Below are 22,187 nucleotides of genomic sequence, written 5' to 3' on the forward strand. Positions count from 1 at the left end.
TATAACACCCAGTGCTCATTACATCATGTGTCCTCCTTAATGCCCATCACCCAGTTACCCCAACCCCCACCCCTCTCCCCTCCAGCAACCCTCAGTTTGTTTCCTATAGTTGAATCTCTTAAGTTTTGCCTCCCTCTCTGATTTCATCTTATTTTCCCCTCCCTCCCCCATGATCCTGTTTTGTTTCTTAAATTCTACATATGAGGGAAATCATGTGATAATTCTTTCTCTGATTGACTTATTTTGCTTAGCATTAATAATTCCCTCTAGTTGGGATGCCTAGATGGCTCGGTCGGTTAAGCATCAGCCTTTGGCTCAGGTCATGATCCTGGGGTCCTGGGATTGAGTCCCACATGGGGCTCCTTGCTCAGCAGGGAGCTTGCTTCTCCCTCTGCCTGCTGCTCCCCCTGCTTGTTCTCTCTCTCTGACAAATAAATAAATAAATAAAATCTTCAAAAGAAAATACCCTCTAGTTCCATCCACATTGTTGCAAATGGTAAGATTTCATTTTTTTGATGGCTGAGTAATATTCCATTGTACATATAGACCATATCTTCTTTATCCATTCATCTGTCAGTGGACATCTGGGCTCTTTCCATAGTTTGGCTATTGTGGACATCGCTGCTATGAACATTGGGGAGCAGGTGCCCCTTCAGATCACTACATTTATATCTTTGTAGTGCAATTGCTGGGTCATAGGGTAGCTCTATTTTTTAACTTTTTGAGGAACCTCCATACTGTTTCCCAGAGTGGTTGTACCAGCTTGCGTTCCCATCAGCAGTGCAAGAGGGTTCCCCATTCTCTGCATCCTCACCAACATTTGTTGTTTCCTGANAACTTTTTGAGGAACCTCCATACTGTTTCCCAGAGTGGTTGTACCAGCTTGCGTTCCCATCAGCAGTGCAAGGGGGTTCCCCTTTCTCTGCATCCTCACCAACATTTGTTGTTTCCTGACTTGTTAATTTTAGCCATTCTGACTGGCATGAGGTGGTATCTCATTGTGGTTTTGCTCTGTATTTCCCTGATGCTGAGTGATGTTGAGCATTTTTTCATGTGTTTATTGGCCATTTGTATGTCTTCTTTGGAGAAATGTCTGTTCATGTCTTCTGGCTGTTTCTTGACCAGATTATTTGTTTTTTGGGTGTTGAGTGTGATAAGTTCTTTGTAGATCTTGGATACTAACCCTTTATCTGATAAGACATTTGCAAATATCATCTCCCATTGTGTCGGTTGTCTTTCGGTTTTGTTGACAGTTTCGTTTGCTGTGCAAAAGCTTTTTATCTTGATGAAGTCCCAATAGTTCATTTTTGCCTTTGTTTCCCTTGCCTTTGGAGACGTGTCTAGCCAGAAGTTGCCACGACCGAGGTCACAGAGGGTGCCGCCTCTGTTCTCCTCTAGGATTTTGATGGAATCCTGCCTCACATGTAGGTCCTTCATCTACTTTGAGTTTATTTTTGTGTGGAGAGTGTAAGAAAATGGTCCAGTTTCATTCTTCTGCATGTGGCTGTCCAATTATCCCAACACCATTTGTTGAAGAGACTTTTTTTCATTAGGTATTCTTTCCTGCTTTGTTGAAGATTAGCTGACCATAGAGTTGAGTCCATTTCTGGGTTCTCTATTCTGTTCCACTGATCTATGTGTCTGTTTTTGTGCCAGGACCATACTGTCTTGATGATTACAGCTTTGTAATAGAGCCTGGAGTCTGGAATTATGATGCCTCCAGTTTTGGTTTTCTTTTCCAGCTTTCCTCTGGCTATATGGGCTTTTCTGGTTCCATACAAATTTTAGGATTATTCATTTCAGCTCTGTGAGAAATGTTGATGGTATTTTGATGGGGATTGCATTGAATGTGTAGCTTGCTCTAGGTAGCATAGGCATTTTAACAATATTTGTTCTTCCAGTCCATGAGCATGGAATGTTTTTCCATTTCTTTGTGTCTTCCTCAATTTCTTTCATAAGTGTTCCATAGTATTCAGAGTACAGATCCTTTACCTCTTTGGTTAGGTTTATTCCTAGGTATCTTATGGTTTCTGGTGCAACTGTAAATGGGATCGATTCCAATTTATCTTTCTTCTGTCTCATTATTAGTGTACAGAAATGCAATTGATTTCTGTATATCCTCACATTCTTTCTTTTATTTTTTTTTAAAGATTTTATTTATTTGACAGAGAGAGAGACAGCCAGTGAGAGAGGGAACACAGCAGGGGGAGTGGGAGAGGAAGAAGCAGGCTCCTAGCGGAGGAGCCTGATGCAGGGCTTGATCCCAGAACGCTGGATCACGCCCTGAGCCAAAGGCAGACGCTTAACGACTGAGCCACCCAGGCGCCCCCCACCTTCTTTCTTAAGCATACTCTAGTCAGGTTCCTGCCCCCTCATTCGACCAAAGCTGCTCTGAAGGTCACCAAAGAATGGCTTGCTGCTAAATTCAGTGGACAATCTCCGTCTTCATCTCATGGGATCTATCAGCAGCATTTGAAACACTGGATCATTCCTTCCTTCTTTAAATACTTTACTCACTGAACTGAACAGATACACAGTCCCTGGTTTTCCTCCTAGTCCAGGCCAGTCCTTGGCAGTCTCTGTTGCTGCATCCTTAACCGTTCTTTGCTTCTTAGGGTTGGCGGCCCCAGGGCTCAGTTCAGAGACTTCCTCTCTTGCTGTAATCACCCCTGTGGTGATTTCATTCCATTTCATGACTTTAAATTTCATCTATGCACCAAAGATGATCAGCTGATGTCTCTGGTGTGGACCTCTCTCCCAAATTCCAGGTCGATTACATCCAACTATTTACTTGACATCCTTACTTCACATTCTCGCACATATCCTAGATTTAGTACGTACAAAACTGAACCCATTATCTTCTCCTCAATTCTACTCCACCCACAGTCCTCCCCATCACAATGAATGGCAACATCATCCTACTATTCACAGTTGCAGTCATCCTTGAGCTCTCTCTCTTCTATTTCATTCTCACAACCACTCCCAAATTCTGTTGGCTCTTCCTTCAAAATATACCCAGAATCCAACCACTTCTCCCTAACTTCATTGCTGCCACCTTGGTTCAAGCCCCAGCGTCTCTTACCTGGACCATTCCTCTCACCTGTATCGTTGCACCTTTTGCATAACTGGTCTCCATGCTCCTCCTCTTGCTCCCCTCCCATCTGTTTTCCACCTGGCAGAGTGATCCTTTTAAAACCTAAGGGGATCAGGTCAGTCCTCTGTTCGAAACTCTCCAGCAGCTCCCATCTTAGAGTCAAAAGCCACAGATAACACCTACTACTCACCCTAACACTTATTCTGCTTTGGCCATACTTGGCCCTGCCAGGCCTATTCCTGATTCAGGACCTTCTGTTCCCTCTGCTCTGAATGCTCTCCTGCTGATACCCACTTGGCTCACTTCTTCACTCCCTTCAAGTCCTTCTTCAAATGTTACTTGCTCAGTCAGGTCTTCTCTGACCACTGTACTTAAAATGGAAACACCCAGCTCCAGCATTATTCCCCTTTTTGGAATTGTTTTAACCTAGAGCCCTTATCACCTTTTAATATACTATACAATTTATTATATAAATTTACAAAATTTGTATAGTATTTAATATACTATACAATTTACAAAATACTATACACCTTTTAATATACTATACAATTAAAATATACTGTATAATTTATTTACTTATTGTCTGTCTCCCCACTGTAGGGTGTAAGCTCACAAGGGGAGGAATTTTTTGTTTTGTCTTCCCACTGCTACACCTCTATATCTCATCAGTGTTCAGTAAATACCTGAAGAGTCACGCACTTTCCTAGGCACTGGAATTTTGGCAATAAAACAGGGCAGCCCAGGTCTCTGACCTCAAAGGATTTATTTTCTCTTGGTGGAGGATAGTGCGGGGAGGAGGGAAGGCTATAAATAAGTAAACAAGCAAATGAAATTATTTCAGATTTTGATTGAGTGCCATGAAAGAACTAAACAGAGGATATAATAAAGGAATGACGGCGAAAGAAGGTGACTTAGGAGAGGGTGGTCAGGAGGGCTCACTCGCTCATCCTTAGAATGTAAGCCCCATAAGTATTCAGACTTTCCCTATCTTGTCTAGAGTGTTGATGGGATTTTCCAGGGTGGGGGTGGAGCTTCTCAATTTGGAACCTGTTGAGGAAATAGGACCCAGGAGATGGAAAAGATTTTAAAAATCGTCTTTACTAGGAGCCAGGGATGGCTCAGTGGGTTAAGTGTCTGACTCATGATTTCAGTTCAGGTCTTGATCTCAGGGTCGTGAGTTCAAGCCCTGCATTGGGCTCCACGTCCATTAAAAAATGATCATTATTACTAATAAAATAAGGTAAAACTTGACCCCCTAAATAAGAAACATCAATGGTAAATGAGTCAGTGGCGCAGTTGGAAAACCATTGGCTTCCCCAGAGGGACAGAGCCTGCTGCCCAGTTTGCTTATCTCCTCAAGGAGAGCAGACCAGAATTTCCACTCCTTGCAGGCAGGCAAGCACGAGGGTATCAGAGAGGAAAGCCCTGTGGCACCGAGTCTAGCATGTGCAGTTCCTACTCCAAATTCGACAAGCCGCTAACTTCTTCCTGCCCTGGGGAAGAGTGAGTGGAGATGATAGTGTGCAGCTGGAAGTGGCATTAAATTCTGTCTTCCATGGAAACATATGGAAGATAAGCATTTCCTGCTAACAGGCTGTGGCAGCCGGGATACTCAGATTCCCTGCTGAGGGGAGGGAGGTGGACTTAGGACTCCAGCTGTTGCCCTCTGGACCCGCCACAGTGTTTGCCAGAGAGGCCAAGCTTCCCCTGGGCTGATCCCACCTGCAGGGTGCAATGCTAATTCAGGCCCATTCCTGCAAGAGGTGGGATTTTTCCAAGGGCAACTTTGACCCATCAGCTTGGCTAAAAACTTTCTCAGAACTGCTCTGCAGAGTGAGACTTTCTACCGGATGTTACTTCCTTTCTGATGAGGGAGCAGAAGGCTGGCTGCAGACAAAGCACAAGCTGACACCCTGCAACCTCCCCCCACCCTCCACTCCTGGGAGGGACATGTGTGACATTTTTCCAGGGATGTCCCAATTATCTTAACGTTAATACCTTACTAGAGGGGAAAACAACCTTAACTTGACAACGGCAAGGCCTCCAGTATCTTGTAGGTCTGTCCTCTTTAGCATTTGAAAGTTCTTTTGAAACCTCTCTTCCTTACTTCCCCCAAGTCCCTCAACACCCTGTTGAGCAGGTCTATCTGCCCATGGGTCCCATCCCCATGCTTTAATAAGCCATCATTTTGCAACAAAGACGTCTCAAGAATTCTTTCTTGGTCGTCAGCTCTGGACCTCACCCCACCGAGCCTCTCCTATATTCCAAAACCTCGTCTCTTTCCTCTCCCCTTTCCATGGTAGCTGACCTGTATGCAGTCTGAAAGTTCTCCTCACCTTCTCCTTTACCCCTTAATCTTCACATATATTTCCCCAAATAAATCTCTTACACGTCTAATCCTGTCTGGGTGTCTGCTTCTCGGAGGACCCACGCAAACATGCGTGTTGTATGCTCAGCACCCAGAACAGGGCCTAAGATGCAAGGTGCTCAATAAATACTTATTAAATGAATTAATGCACGAACAAGGAGATGACGTTTGAGCTAAGACCGGAAGAATGAGAAGGAACCAGCCATGCAAAAAGCCAGGGGAAGAGTTTTTCAGGCAAAGGAGATACCAAGTACGAAGACCTCTAGGAAAGAAAGAGTTTGTCTTACTGAAGAGCGAAAGCCACTGGGGTTGAAACACAGGTGAAGGGGAGTGTGGTGTAAGATGAGGCAAGCGAAGCAGACGTGGCCAAAGGCCACAGGATCTTAACAGGTCATGATAAGGAGCTTGGGTTTTAGTCAATGAACAATGGGAATAACTGAGGGATTTTGAATGAATGAATGACATGACCTATGGTTTAAGTGGGTCACACTGCCTGCTTTCTGAAGTGTAGGTTGAAAAGGGGCAGGAGCAAAATAGGACCAGGGAAATAGCCAGACAAGACATGATGGTAGCTTGGATTTTGGGGTCGCAGGGGATTTGGAGAGAAGAGAATGGTTAAGTCCCTGAATATTTGGAGTACAACCAACTCTAATTTGCTGATAGAATGTGAGGGGAAGGAGGGGTCAAGGATGACGCCAAGGTTTTGGGCTTGGGCCCTTGGATGGCTAATGACGACATTTGCTCTGGGGGAAGGAGGAGAGGGCAGATTTGTGGAGACCATCTATTAGGCAGCCCAATACAAATATCAATTATGCAGCTGGACATGTAAGCAGAATTCAGGGAAGAGAGTCTGGCTACAGATCTAGCCTGGCAGTCAGCATATGCACACGCTCTTCAGAGCTGTGGCCCGAGACTTGGGGAAGGGGCCTCAACAGAGAGGAGAGGGCTCAGCACTGCACCCTGTGGCCCTGCAACATTTATGTATGTATGTATGTATTATTTATTTATTTATTTTTATGCCTTTGGGTTTCTGTTTTGTTTTTTAGATTTTAAGCCATCTCTACACCCAATGTGGGGCTCGAAATTACGACCCCGAGATTAAGAGTCATGTGCTTACTGACCGAGCTGGCCAGGCACCCTCTACAACATTTAAAGGTTGGGTGGGGGAGGCAGCAAACCAATCTGAGGCAGAGCTTCGAGAGGAAAACCAGAGCGTGTGGCCTCATGGAAGCCAATATAGTGGAAAGGGTTTCAAAGGTGCCCAACTGCGCTGGATGCTGTTGAGAAGGCCAGTAAGTATCGGACACAGAAATGGAACTTGCCTTGGCCTAACTGAGGTCGTTGGTGACCTTGACAAGAGGATTTTCTCAGAACCCTTATAGGAGTAAGGGAAGGAGTGGGAATAATAAAAGGAATCTCTTTTGAGATGTTTTGCTGTCAAGGAGGCAAAGAAAGAAGGAATAGTTCAGAGGAGATGTAGAGTCAAGGTAGGTTTTTTGGGGTTTTTTGTTTATTTCTGAGAGAGAGAGTGTGAGTGGTGGGGAGGGGCAGAGGGAGGGAGAGAGAAAATCCCAAGCAGACTCCTGCAATTGAAGCGGGTCTCGATCTCACAACCCTGAGATCATGACCTGAGCTGAAACTAAGAGCTGGTTGTTTAATCGACTGAGCCACCCAGGTGCCCCAAGGTTGGTTTTGTTTTTTGTTTTGTTTTGTTTTTTTTGAGTTCGTCTCCCTAGAGCCAATAATGTGTCCAGCAGGGAGGGAGAAAGTGGTGCAGAACAAAGGTAATAAATCCCGGACCGAAGTCCTTAAGAAGGTGGGAGGAGAAGGAATCCAGAGTCCGGGTGAAGTGGTTGGTCTTTGATGGCAGTGGAGAAAACGGAATACACCTAGGAGTAGATCTAGCTTTGTGGTTCACTAGGAAGACACGTTTGATCCAGTAAACCATCTATGCTCTGGCACTTGAGTAAATGCTATACTAAAAGGTTATCATCCTAGAAAAACTAAAAACCCCACACAACTCCTCCCCCTTTATAAAATAACAAAATCTGCCCACAGTGTACCTTTATTTTGTTTCATGTTTCAGTGTGTCCTATGGTCTCCTCCTTTATCTGTTACTAGCATTAAAAAGCACCGTGGGGTGCCTGGGTGGCTCAGTTGGTTAAGTATTTGACTCGAACTCAGCTTAGTTCTTGATCTCAGGGTTGTGAGTTCGAGCCCCACACTATGCTCCATGCTGGGCGTACAGCCTACTTAAAAAAAAAAGTATTTTTGCTCACTTCCAGATAATTCTAAGAACGAATTTGTCTTGGACCCTGATGGTTGGTAGTTCCCAAGGGAGGCAGACATTATTTTGCATGGTCCAAAGGGGCTGATGTAAGGCTCAAATGGAAGATGCTGAACAGAATAATGAAAATATGGGCTAAGTATCATGAATGCCTCTGAGACACTGTCATTATACTACAGTGGGAAAGCATCCCCTAAGAAGTGGTAGGATTCTAGCACTTAGGTTAAAACACAAATGTAAAAAGCACAAAACCCCTGTATTCATCCTGTAAAACACCCTGGGAGTATAGTACTATGTGACCAAAGAGACTTCATCTCTAATTTTTTGATTCTATGAAGTTATTTTATATTGGCAGGAAGTATCGCAGAGCTGAAGAAAGAGAAAGGGAGTACAGTTCCCTTGTAAATGGTTAAAACATAGATACTGTGTTCTTGTAACACACAGAGATATTTGGGTGGCAGGGCAAGAACTCAAGGGAAGGGGCACCTGGATGGCTCAGTTGGTTGGGCGTCTTCCTTGGCTCAGGTCATGATCCCAGGCTCCTGGGATCGAGCCCCATGTCCGATTCTCTGCTCACCGGGAAGTCTGCTTCTCCTTCTCCCTCTGTGTTCTCCCTCTCTCTTTCTCTCTAATAAATAAAATCTTTAAAAAAAACCCAAAACCGTATAAAAAAAAAAAAAGAATTCAAGGGAAGCAAGATTCCTAATCATTTTCCTGTTGGACTTAGGGCAGGCCCTTTAACCCTAAAGTTTATTTTCTCCAACCACAAAATAGGAAGGATATTTCTTATAAGATTTCAATATTTTTATGGACTAAATATTTGCGTCCCCCCTAAAATTCGTATGTTGAAACCCTATCCGCACTCCCTCAAAGTGATGGTATGACAGTTGACCCTTGAACAATGCAGGGGTTAGGGGGCACCAGCTACCACCCCCCCCCCCCCCCGGTCTAAAATTCATGGATAACTTTTGACTCCCCAAAAACTTAACTATTAATAGCCTGCTGTTGACCAGAAGCCTTCCCAATAACATGAACAGTTGACTAACATATATGTGGCATGTTATATGTATTATATACTATATTCTTTTTTTTTTTAAGATCGATTGATTGATCTTAAGAGAGAGAGCATGCATGTGAGGAGGGGCAGAGGGAAAGGGAGAGAGAATCCTCAAGCAGACTCCCCGCTGAGCACGGAGGTGGTTGTGGGTCTCACTCTCAGGACCCTGAGATCATGACCTGAGCCAAAATCAAGAGCCGGATGCTCAACCGACCAAACCACCCAGGCACCCCTCCTCTGTATCCTCATGATCAAGTGAACTAGAGAAATGAGGAAAATCATATGGAAGAGAAAGTGCCCTCACAGCGCTTTCACTGAAAAAAATCTCCACGTGAGGGGACCTGCACCATTTGAACCCTCATTGTTCAAGGGTCAGCGGTACTTCCGGGAGGTAATCAGCATTAGATAAGGTCATAAAGGTGAAGCATTCATGAATGAGATTAGTGCCCTCCTAAGAGTCACTAGAGAGCTAATTTTCTCTTTCTGCTCTCAGTCACATGGGGACACAGTAAGTCAGCAGTCTGTACCAGACCCGACCACTTTGGCACCCTNCCCAGGCTCCTGGGATCGAGCCCCATGTCCGATTCTCTGCTCACCGGGAAGTCTGCTTCTCCTTCTCCCTCTCCCTCTGTGTTCTCCCTCTCTCTTTCTCTCTAATAAATAAAATCTTTAAAAAAAACCCAAAACCGTATAAAAAAAAAAAAAGAATTCAAGGGAAGCAAGATTCCTAATCATTTTCCTGTTGGACTTAGGGCAGGCCCTTTAACCCTAAAGTTTATTTTCTCCAACCACAAAATAGGAAGGATATTTCTTATAAGATTTCAATATTTTTATGGACTAAATATTTGCGTCCCCCCTAAAATTCGTATGTTGAAACCCTATCCGCACTCCCTCAAAGTGATGGTATGACAGTTGACCCTTGAACAATGCAGGGGTTAGGGGGCACCAGCTACCACCCCCCCCCCCCCCCCGGTCTAAAATTCATGGATAACTTTTGACTCCCCAAAAACTTAACTATTAATAGCCTGTTGACCAGAAGCCTTCCCAATAACATGAACAGTTGACTAACATATATGTGGCATGTTATATGTATTATATACTATATTCTTTTTTTTTTTTAAGATCGATTGATTGATCTTAAGAGAGAGAGCATGCATGTGAGGAGGGGCAGAGGGAAAGGGAGAGAGAATCCTCAAGCAGACTCCCCGCTGAGCACGGAGGTGGTTGTGGGTCTCACTCTCAGGACCCTGAGATCATGACCTGAGCCAAAATCAAGAGCCGGATGCTCAACCGACCAAACCACCCAGGCACCCCTCCTCTGTATCCTCATGATCAAGTGAACTAGAGAAATGAGGAAAATCATATGGAAGAGAAAGTGCCCTCACAGCGCTTTCACTGAAAAAAATCTCCACGTGAGGGGACCTGCACCATTTGAACCCTCATTGTTCAAGGGTCAGCGGTACTTCCGGGAGGTAATCAGCATTAGATAAGGTCATAAAGGTGAAGCATTCATGAATGAGATTAGTGCCCTCCTAAGAGTCACTAGAGAGCTAATTTTCTCTTTCTGCTCTCAGTCACATGGGGACACAGTAAGTCAGCAGTCTGTACCAGACCCGACCACTTTGGCACCCTGACCTCGGATTTCCAGCCTCCAGAAGCGAGTAGTACATTTCTGCTGTTTCTAAGCCACCACCTCCCCCCCCAGTCCGTGGTGTTCCATGACAGCAGCCCAAACTGGCTAAGACAATATTAAATGATTAAACATGCCTTGTAAAAGTGAATGTGTTGTATCAAAAGTGTAAATGACAAGAGAAAAAAAAAGATAAACTGGACTACATCAAAATAAAAACTTTTGTGCTACAAATGACTCCATCAACAAAGTCAAAAGACCACCCACAGGATGGGAAAACATATTTGCAAACTGTAATCAGACATGTAAGTACAGAGAACCGACTGGTCCAAGGGGAAGGGGGAAGAGGGGATGGGCCAAGTGGGTGAAGGGGAGTCGGAGGTACAGGCTTCCAGCTATGTAATGAATAAGTCCCAGGAACAAAAGGCACAGCATTGAGAATACAGTCAGTGGTACCTCAATGGCACTGCATGGTGACAGACGGCAGTCACACTTGCGGTGAGCACAGTACCACGTACAGAGCTGTTGAATCGCTGCATTGTATACCTGAAATTAACATGCCACTGTGTCAACTGTACTCCAAAAAATTTGCAAATTGCGCATCTGATAAGGGACTGCTATCTAGAATATATAAAAAAACTCTGACAACTGAAAACAATAAAAAGATGAGTAACTCAATTAAAAAATGAACACTATTTGGCCAAGGAAGATAGACAGATGGTTACTGAACACGAAAAGATGCTCAATTTCATGAGCCCTTAGAGAAATGAAAAGCAGAACCACAATGAGACACCAGTTCATATCTACTAGTGTGGTTGTAATAAAAAAGACAGACAGTAACAAGTGCTGGAGAGGAGGCAGATAAAAGGGAACCTCATACATCGCTGGTGTAAAGGCAAAACGGTGCAGCTGCTGTGCAAAACAGTTTGTCAGTTGTTCAGAAAGTCAGACATCTACGGGGCACCTGGCTGGCTCAGTCAGTAGAGCATGTAACTCAATCTGGGCGTCGTGAGTTCAAGCATGTTGGGTGTAAAGATTGCTTACAAATAAAATCTTAAAAAAAAAGTTAAACATATAATCCAGCAATTTTCCTTCTAGATATACACCCGAAAGAAATGAGAACACGTCTACACAAAAAACTTGTACAGGAATGTTTATAGCAGCATCGATCATAATAGCCCAAAGGTGCAAACTACTCAAATGTCCATTAACTGATGAATAGATACGCAAAATATGATACAGCCATACAGTGAATATTATTTGGCATTAAGGAAGTACTGATATATGCTACAACACAGATAAACCTTGAAAGCATATGCTAAGTGAAAGTGGCTAGACACGAAAGGCTGCATAGTGTCGGATTCCATTGATGTGAACTGCCCAGAATAGGAAAATTCATAGAAACAGAAGGCAGGGGTACCTGGATGGCTCAGTCAGTTAAGCATTCTCCATTGCCTCAGGTCATGGTCCCGGAGTCCCAGAATCAAAATCCCCACTCAGTGGGGAGTCTACTTCTCCCTCTGCGTGCTGCCCCCCTGCTTGTGCTCTCTCTCTGTGTCAAATAAGTAAAATCTTTAAAAAAAAAAAAAAAGGAGAAGAAAAGAAACAGAAGGCAGATTGCTGAGGAGAGTGACTGCTAACAGGTATATAGTCTTTTTTGGGGGTGATGAAATTGTTCTAGAATTGCTGATGGTCAAACAACTGTGAATACACTGACCTTTGTATACTTTAAATGCGTGAATTGTACGGTATGTAAATTATATTACAATAAGAATGTTTAAAAAAAGAAGTGAGAAGTGAACATATTTACATCAATGTCACCAGGAGTCCAAATTCTGGCTTACACAGAATTCCTTTCCTGGAGAGCAGATAATATGCAAAGCCAGCAGTGGTCTCATTTCACTCACAAATTCCTTGCATATCTAGCTGTCAGGTTACTATTCTAAGCAAGTACCAAAGGGGGGGAAAAAGAAATTCTTTTAAATCTGCAATACAATCGTTAAGATTATGGTTTAGTAAATCATCCAATATAATATATTCTTCAGTATGAGGCAAAATCTGGAATTTCATGATACCGCTATATTGACTGCTCAGTTTAGATTTCTATATTACAAAATATTTCTATTCTTCAGAGAACAGATTGGTGATCACCAGAGTGGGGTACAGGTGGGCCAAATGGGTAAGGTGGCCAAAAGGTACAAACTTCCAGTTCTTTTTTTTTTTTTTTAAAGATTTTATTTATTTATTTGACAGAGATAGAGAGCCAGCGAGAGACGGAACACAAGTAGGGGGAGTGGGAGAGGAAGAAGCAGGCTCATAGCAGAGGAGCCTGATGTGGGGCTCGATCCCACAACGCCGGGATCACGCCCTGAGCCGAAGGCAGACGCCCAACCGCTGTGCCACCCAGGCGCCCCTAAACTTCCAGTTCTAAGTCCTGGGGATTTAATGTAGAGCATGGGGACTACAGTTAACAATACTGTATTATAGATTTGCCTATATATATATATATATATATATATAAATATATATATAAAATACTGCGTTGTATATTGTATTGAAAATTGCTAAGACAATAATTCCTAAAAGTTCTCATCACAAGAAAAAATATGGTAACTATATGTGGTGACAGATGTTAACTAAACAATTTTAGTAATTACTCGCAATATATATACACATATCAAATCATTACATTGTAATGGAAATTGAAACTACATGATATCCTCTCACACCTGTCAGAATGGCTAAAATCTACAACACAAAGAAACAACAGGTGTTAGTGAGGTTGTGGAGAAAGGGAAACCCCCTTACGCTGTTGGTGGGAATGCAAATTGGTGCAGCCACTGGAAAATAGCACGGAGGTTCCACAAAAAGTTAAAAATAGAACTACCCTATGATCCAGCAATTGCACTACTATGTATTTACCCAACGAATACAAAAATACTAATTCAAACGGCTGCATGATGTTTACAGCAGCATTATCTACAACGGCCAAATTATGGAAACAGCCCAAGTGTCCATCCACTGATGAATGGATAAAGAGGTGGTATATACAGATACATATATACGTATACATATATATATATACACACACACACATATATACATGTATGCACACATACACACAATGGACTAGTACTCAGTCATAAAAAGAATGGTATCTTGCCATTTGCAACAACATGGATGGAACTAGAGAGTATTATGTTAAGCGAAGTAAGTGGGTCAGAGAAACAAATACCATATAATTTCACTCATATGTTGAATTTAGGAAACAAAACAGATGAGCAAAGAAAAAAAAGAAGGCAAACCTAGAACCAGACTCATGTTTTCCAACTATGGAAAACAACCCGATGCTTATCAGAGGAGAGGTGGGTGGGGGGATGGGTGAAATAGGTGATGGGGATGAAGGAGGGCACTTGTGATGAGCGCCACATGATGCATGGAAGTGTTGAACCACTATATTGTACACCTGAAACTAATATTACACTGTATATTAAGTAATGGGAATTTATGTATTTATTTTTTTACTAACTGGAATTTAAATAAAAACTTGAAAAACAACAAAAAAACCTCCCAAACCTCATGAATCATTATGTTGTACATCTAAAACGAATAGGACATATAACAATATGTCAATTATACCTCAATTTAAAAAAATGTATTCTTGAGCAGATAAAGATGGTTTCTTTTCAGTGACTCCAAAGCCTTTCTTGTATATGTGCAGACACGTCAACATTTTCTAGGTCTCCCAATCATTTATACTTTCAAATTTTACCATCACTCTGGAACACGTTTAAAAAAAAAGCCAAAGCAGGAACGCTCTAAAAGGCGAAAGTCGAATAAAATGAAGTTGTACTTGTCTTAGTTTTCTTCCAAATGGGCTTTCTCTGCGGAGGTGGAAAAGTGTCCAAGGGCTTTTCAGAATATGAGCGGTCAATCCGTTAGAGAACGTTGGCTCCAGAAGGAAGACGTCTTCCCTCTACCTTTACTTGGTCTGCATCGTGGAGTCGCTAAAACGCAAGCGCCTGGGAACAACGGAGGAGCTGGGGGGGGTCGCAGCACAGGCCGCCATTCCCTCCTCGTCCAGCTTCCCGCCCCGCAAGGCTCTCCCGGGAGCCTACCTGGACCGGCCTGCCGCGCCAGCCACCCCCGGGCCGTCGCCATGGCACCGCGCCGCCCCGCCCTCCCGCCCGCAGCCCGCTCGCCCCTCCCCCTCCCGGAGCTGCTGCGGGGGAGGGGGTGGGGCGGGGGCGGGAGGAGACGCAGGCGAGAGGAAATCGGCGGCGCGACGCCCGCGGCCCATTGGCTGCCTCGTTCTGGGGCCAGGAGCCCCGCCTCTCTGGCGGGGTCACGTGATCCCTTTCAAAGATGGCCGCCCTGTTGTTTTGATGAATAATACTTGGTGGGGCGAGGGGGTAAGAGTAGGGGTGGAGGGGTAGGAGGATTTACTCTTCCATCCAGAGCATCGCGAGTCCCGTCCTCCCCCTCCCCCCTGCCCGGGCTCCAGCGTGGAGGCGGGGCGTGGCCGGCCTGCTTTGGGAGGGGAGGGGCTTCCCTCTTCAGTGCTAGGCTCTGCCTCGGAGGCTCGGGGGTCGCCTTACCTCGGGGCATCCACTCTGCAGTCGAACAGTTCCCGCCTGGGGCAAAGGGTGGGAAGGAGAGCAGGATCTGCTGGAGGAAGCGCACCTGCCGCGCCACCACCACGAAGACACAGCAGGCTCAGGGCACGAGACGAGCTGGAGACCCGAGTCTCTGGTCTTGGTAACCTGGGAAGCAGAGGGCAGTAGTGGCGCCTTACGATAACCCTGCAGAGCAGCGGCAGTGGCGGCCAAAGGAGGCTGCTCGGGGCACAAGCAGCTGTAGGAGTCTCTGGGGCGATTGGAGTGACCGACGCCAAGGCGGTTCAGTGCCTCTCGTGTTCTTATTTTTTAACCTCTGACTATGCAATTCTGAAACCTCCCCCATTGGGGGGACCAGACAGCCCGGTAGACACCTTCCTCTCTCCTCCCGCCCTGGTCTCAAGAACAGAAGGATCTCTCCCTAACGCCTTTCACCATTAAGAGGAAAGCGATGGAGGAGCTGAGCGCTGATGAGGTGAGGAGGTTGGGGGACACCTTGGGAGATTAGTTGGCAACTCTTTGGCGCTTTGGACAGGGATGGTATTGCGCCAGTGGTGCCTGGCCTTCGGGTTTGGGGAACGAATGGAGATGACATTTTCCAAGAATAAAATGAGTCCCTGAGAGGGTCTCCAGTTGTATTCTCCTGTATTACCTTGCCTTCTTTCTTCGTTCTGAACTCCATTTGCTTCTTTCCGAGTCTTCTAAGGTCTGAAGAGGAGAGCATATTGAGGCGTTCATTCTTTTCCTCGGTGTTGAAGCAAGAAGGGCTAGATTTACATCAAGTTGTGTGTGTGTGTGTGTGTGTGTACGCGCGCCTTACTGCAGAGATTTAAAAAATAATTTTGGGTGGAATTAGAATGTATGGGTGTATATTTTTAAAGGCAGTATTTGAAATCCCCAGTATGTGTGGCTATTGCATCGTATAAGTTGATTAAACATATACGTTTGTGTTTGGGGGTGGCCTACAGACAGATTCTTTGATATTTAACAAAATATATATCTTCTCAAAAGCCTAGTGAATTCCAGTTAAATTCTGTAATGTAACAAGTACTAATGACCCCTGACATACTTCTCTTTCATTCAGCCTTTTTCGTTTTTGGCCCTTTCAAACTTGTCTTTTGCTGTAGGAAACACTGAACAGGAAGCAAATGGTAGCAAATGACTTTGTAAACTCCCCGTTACCATTTCTGAAAGGGGTTTTACAGATCTCTTTCTTGATGTCTTAAAGATTATTTAGTAAGGTTGTCAGAAAAACAGTGGCAGGGTACAAGGAATTTTCTGTGATTCTACTTACTTTTCCCTTCCTTTTTACAAACGAGGAGCTTCCCTTTCAGTACCCTTGCTGGCCTCCCTCTCTTCAATCTACCTCCGTATTTCTTTCACCAGTTCATGTAGAATTTCCCTACAGTACTATGAAAGTAGTCATCCATCAGGTTGGCTAAACTATAAAACTTACACGCTTCAGTTTTAGCTAGAGTAGTCAATATATTTACTTAGGGACTAAAATTCTCCAGGGATGGGGCTTACAAGTGGTGAGCTTAGATGTCGGGTGGGAAAGGAAACAAATAATTTTGTGGGTTGTGATGCTTGGCTGTTTGGAGTGTCAGGATTGCTCATTCTGTATTACTGACTTTGTTTTCTCAAATACATCAGGAATGTAATGTAACTAAAATTAGAAGAATATTGAACGGTTTCTTTCATTCCGGTAGGAACTCTCAAGAGATTCCCTTAAAGGCGCTTTGTCTTAGGTAATTTTTAAAAATCTGCCCTCCCTTTCTTTAATAGTAATTCTAATGGGTAAATTAAGGCAAAGAGTTTATGTTTTTTAGTAGTCCTTTGCTTCCAGAAATTCTTTTTTTTCTTAACGTTCTCTAAGTTGCTGCTGGTTTAGAGGTTTTTACATACTTGAGATTTCACCAAGAAATTGTCAAGTAAATAAAGCATAGAGACCAGTTAAAGATACGGCATAATATACACTGTGGCACTTCACTTTAACCAGTCTTTGAGGAAGTTGTAACTTTTTTGTGACTGTATAGGAACAAATGTAATCGTTGTGGAGGAGATCAGAAAAACATTTTTCAAGGTCAACTGAATATTGAAATAAATGTGAAAAATTAAATTCACTAATATTAGATCACCATAAAATTACGTTCGACAAGTAGGTGGCCTGAATGAAGACGAACAGTTCAATAACTGGTAATTCACTCTCAGCAGAACCTAGAACAAATTAAGGTGGGTTTTTTTGTTTTTTTTTAAATCCACTTCCTTAATTCTGGGATTACGTGAACAGCTCTCAACAAAGACATTTCCAGAGCTTTTGCCTTTTTATTGTTACTCGCTTAGAGGAAACTGTGTCACAGGTATGGTGGGTGGTATTCATTTGGTTAGAAAATAAGACATTTTTCTTGCTGAAAATTCAGACACACATCTCAGGGCGAAAACAGGTAAGACCGTGATCTTTCCATTTAAATTAGGCAATTAGGTAAGGTAGAGTTTTATATTCGAACAAAATAAAAAATGTCTGAGAATACAGTCCCTGCAAAGTAGAGGTTGGTATAACCAGACTGGTAGCTTTAGAAGAATTTACGTTATGGGTTTCTCTCATAGATCACCCGAAATTCCTACACTTTTCTTTTCTTGTGTACAGTAGTTCTTTAAGTTCCTTGTTGTTTGTTATTTATATGGCACATCACAGTGAGTTCATTGCTCTATGGAGCAGATCCATGACTCAGTTCATTCTCTTCAGGAACCTACATTCCAAGATTTCATTATGTACATTATATTCAGTCTGTGGCCTACTCAAGTGTTGCTCTTCCTGTACCAAAGTGTTGCTATGAGTAGGGCAGGACAGGTATTTTAAACTGTTTTTCAACTGTGGTGATGAAACTGCATTGAAATTATTTGCTTGCTTGCTTTTTTTTTTTTTTTTTTTTTTTTTTTTTTTTGGCTAAATCTTCTTTGTGACCTAGTTCATCTTCAAGATGGCTGGCTGGGATAGTTAGGGTGTGGTCAAGGTTTTGGAAGAGTGGTAAGCCTTCCTTCGCAAATGCAGAATATGTGACCTTGCACTTTTTAGCAGTGTTCTTTAAGTGGAAAGGGACCGACATCTGTGAACAGCCTTAGAAACCGGCTTGGTGCCAGGCACTTTGCAACCGTTGTCTCATTAAATACAACAGTGAGATCAAGAAGGTCCTTCAGTTTTCCTTGTTTTATAGATTAGGCAACCGAGATTTAGGTTAACGGACTTGTCCATGGTGATCTGGCTAGAAGTGGCAGAGTTGGGGGGGCGCCTGGGTAGTGCAGTCGTTAAGCGTCTGCCTTCGGCTCAGGGTGTGATCTCGGCGTTACTGGATCGAGCCCCACATCAGGCTCCTCCGCTGGAAGCCTGCTTCTTCCTCTCCCATTCCCCTGCTTGTGTTCCCTCTCTCGCTGGCTGTCTCTGTCAAATAAATAATAAATAAAATCTTTAAAAAAAAAAAAGCGGCAGAGTTGGAATTCAAACCCAAGGTGCCTAATCTAAAAACTCTTTTTACTACATTTTATTGCTTAACAACTGACAGTAAATTCACTGCAGCTTCCATATACATATCCTACTAACATGCTTGATCTATTTAGTTTTCCTGTAGGAGTGGTGTTTTTCATGAATGTGTTCATGATGTGATCGAGTTTCTAGTCTTTTTGGTACTAACCCTGCCTTCATCAGGCCCCTCCAAAATTGTTCACTCCACAAACATTTTTTTTAAAGATGCTGTGTATCCCCAGCAATGTGCTAGGTAGTTTAGGAGAAAGACAGTCCTTTTTCTTAAAGAAACTGTAATTTAACGGCGGGGGGGGGGCGGTAGGGGTACAGACAGAGATAGGTAGGAAGTCCGGCAATTACAATACAGGGTACAAAGTGTTGTTGCGGAGGGATGCACAAGACATTAAGAAAAACAAGAAGGGACCCCCGGTGGGGCAGTGCTGTGGTGAAGACTTTCAAGAAAAAGTGATACTGAATGCTGAGCAGTAGTTGCCAGGCGACAGACAGGCTCTTGGAAGTGGCCGTGAGACTGGGGAGCCCAGGAAAAAGCCAGAATGAGGGCCCGGAGGCAGGATTTTGCTAGGGAAGTGGCTGCAGGTAGGCAGGCACCAGATCTTGGAGGGTCTCAGAAGTACTTAGGAGTTTGAACTTTGTCATTAAGACTGTAGGAAGCCTTTGAGGCATGTGAAGGGGTTAGAAAGATGACTGGTAAGGTGTGGAAGTGGGTTGGGAGAAGGTGGCTGCAGGCCGGGAGACAGCGTAGGAGGCTCGTGTTGCTCTCCAGCCGCGGCGCAGTGGAGGACGGCGTTGGCAGTGGGGGTGGAGGAGGGCAGAGCAGAAATGTTGAGGATCTGAGTTAACCCACTTCTAGTGATCAGATTGATGTGAAGAAGGTGGGGGTGGGAGACGAGAGAAAAAGATGATTCCTTGGTTTCTAGCTTGAAAGAAGGATGGATTGAGGGAGGATGAGGAGTTCCAGACAAGGAACAAGCAGATGTTTGGACTGTTAAAAGATGAGCCAAGGTAGAGACCCCCCCCCCCCGCCCGGCCTTCCACTCTGACCTCTCCCTCTTTGACATTTTCTTTCTTTGTGACAGGCCTCAGGACCTAAGCTCACTTTTTCCCCCAGTAGGTAATTGCTGCCACTCACTTTATAACTAAGATTCTTCCTCAAGCCTCATAGGAAAGTGGGATGTAGCCTCCCATTTTCCTTCTCCACCCTTTTTGTTCATCTTAGCCAAGAGACAGAGTTTGATTATGATATCAGCTCACATTTATTGAGTGCTTAATATGGGCTAAGCATATAACTTGCTCAGCAAGTTTGGTAATATCACCCTGTTTTACAGATAAGAAAGTTGAGGCTGATAGAAATTAACTAACTTGCTAAAAGACACACAGCTAGGAACTGGCAGAACCTGGATTCTAATCCAGAGTTTGATTCCAGAATTCTTTTTATTTTTATTTTTTAAGATTTTATTTATTCATTTGAGAGAGAACACAAGTGGGGTGGGGTGGAGGGGCAGAAGAGGGAGAGGGAGAAGCAGACTCTTTACTGAGCAGGAAGCCCAATCTCAGGCTTGATCCCAGGACCCCAAGATCATGACCTAAGCTGAAGGCAGACGCTTAACCAACTGAGCCACTCAGGCGCCCCTGATTCCAGAGTTGTTGTTGTTTTAAAGATTTTATTTATTTATTTGAGAGAAAGCAAGAACAAGAGGGATCACAGAGAGAGAGGGAGCAGACTCCCTGCTGAGCAGAAAGCCCAGTGTGGGGCTTAATCTCAGGATCCTGAGATCATGACCTGAGTGAAGGCAGTTGCTTAACCGACTGAGGCACCCAGACACTCCTGATTCCAGAGTTTTTAATCCCTTTACTAAACTACTTGAAAACAGAATTCATCTAAGCAAAATTGTGATGTTTATAGCATTTTAACTGTCTCTTTTGAGATGGGAAGTGGAAGCCTCAATTATTTTTAAGAGTGGACTCATCAAATAGCCCCCTATTCTTGTAAGGGAAGAAGACAGAAAGACTTCGTGATGGGAGGCCCTTGGGTCTTCGGGCCCTGGCTTGGTGCAGAGTGCATTTGCTCACAAGGTGCTTGCAGTGCGTCTAGGTGGACATGTCTTCCCAGAAGCAGCTCATTGAACTGTATTTACTGTTTACTCGCTGCTTGTCAGATACCACAGGAGCCTGCTTGCATGGAGTTTCATTCCAGTGGGAGGAAACATGATAAACAAACATGTACCCTTAGAATGTCACGTGGTGATAAGACTACCAGGAAAAACCAAATCAGCAAGAGGGGTGGAGAGTACTGGAGACGTGGGGTGTGTACCGTTTCAGGAGGTGACTTTTTTTTTTCTTTTTTTTTTTTAGATTTTATTTATATGTTAGAGAGAGAGAGAGGGAGCATGAGCGGGGGTGGGGGGAGGGAAGAGGGAGAGAGAGAATCCCAAGCCAACTCCACCCTGAGCGTGGAACCCAGTGCGGGGCCCCATCCCAGAATGAGATCATGACCTGAGCCGAAATCAAGAGTCGGACGCTTAACTGGTGAGCCACCCAGGTGCCCCAGGAGGTAGCTTTTGAATAGAAATTTTAAGGCTAACAGGGAGCCATCTGGGGGGGAAAGTGTTCCCAGGTACAAGGAACAGCAGGAAACACATCCTGGGTCTGCTCCAGGAGCAGCAAGGAGGCACAGGGTGGTCGGAGCCTGCTGAGCGAGGGCACGGGAGGAGAAGTCAGTCGTGCTTTCAGCAAAAATTTGAGTTCTTATAACTTGGGTTCAGTCAATTGTGAGACGTCCTTCCCCACCCCTTTTTTTCTTCACATTTTAACATCTATGACATTGGGATGCTTGTTAGAATGGTATCATCGCTATTGGCCAGGTGGCAGGTCTGACACACTTGTCACTTCCTGTTATGTGCACACCTGGTTATACCTGTTTCTGTTATTGCCCCTTCAGTCGAGTGCCATGGGTGTTAAATATAGTTGCCATTTTAAGTGCCTTCCCCAAAATCACACTTTGATCAGCAGTAATTAAAAGCAAATGTTACTTTGTATGCAGAGAAGAATGGCAACAGCAGTGGGGTGTCAGTTTGATACTAGGAAGAAAATGTTTGTTGTTGGAGGAATGACTGCAATTCCATATATTATTGCAAAGCACCAATGAGGTGCTTTAGGGAGCTTTAGAAAGGCAGCAGCCTCTAAGTTGATGAAGCTGTGCCACATTTTGAACTTGAACATGCAGTTAGAAGGATTGCCTTTCATGCCTAGACAGTGCAGCTAAAGGTCACAGACACTCCACGTTCCTCAGAAAGAAATCCCAAACAAGGGAGGCTGGTATAACTGTTTACAACTTTGTCCTGGTCTGTTGTTAAGGCATTTTGTTGTGATTTAATGGGCAGTACTTTTTCCTTGGCAGTGCAAAAAATAGTAGTGCATCTTCTAATCACTGACGTCTTAAATTTGGTGAAATATAATATATGTCCAGTCTTGTTCTAGACCGTGAGGATATTCCAGTGAGAGTACAGGCAGAAGCCCTGCCTTCATGGGTCTTAAATTCTGATTTATGTGTTTTTTTTTTTTTACTTTATTTAACTTTTTATTCTTTTTTTTTTT

General features: G+C 43.9%; 1 protein-coding gene and 1 long non-coding RNA gene across 3 annotated transcripts in view; both read left to right on the forward strand.

The window, feature by feature from the left end:
- The window catches only part of LOC117804353, an 18,114-nt gene extending 7,614 nt beyond the window's left edge, over positions 1 to 10,500 (forward strand). Inside the window, exons 2-3 of the long non-coding RNA XR_004628697.1 lie at positions 6,509 to 6,754; positions 10,381 to 10,500. This is a non-coding gene — a long non-coding RNA (uncharacterized LOC117804353). The remainder of the gene's footprint in view (positions 1 to 6,508; positions 6,755 to 10,380) is intronic.
- A 4,325-nt stretch (positions 10,501 to 14,825) lies between these two features.
- The window catches only part of UBE4B (ubiquitination factor E4B), a 118,316-nt gene continuing 110,954 nt past the window's right edge, over positions 14,826 to 22,187 (forward strand). Inside the window, exon 1 of one of the 2 annotated variants that reach the window (XM_019799093.2) lies at positions 14,826 to 15,527. In XM_019799093.2, coding sequence (XP_019654652.1) covers positions 15,504 to 15,527 — 24 coding nt within the window. In that variant the 5' untranslated portion in view covers positions 14,826 to 15,503. The remainder of the gene's footprint in view (positions 15,528 to 22,187) is intronic. The other variant, XM_011224247.3, reaches the window with a different exon arrangement.

The sequence above is a fragment of the Ailuropoda melanoleuca genome, chromosome 11 (genome assembly GCF_002007445.2).
Source record: "Ailuropoda melanoleuca isolate Jingjing chromosome 11, ASM200744v2, whole genome shotgun sequence".
Classification (NCBI taxonomy): Eukaryota; Metazoa; Chordata; class Mammalia; order Carnivora; family Ursidae; genus Ailuropoda; species Ailuropoda melanoleuca.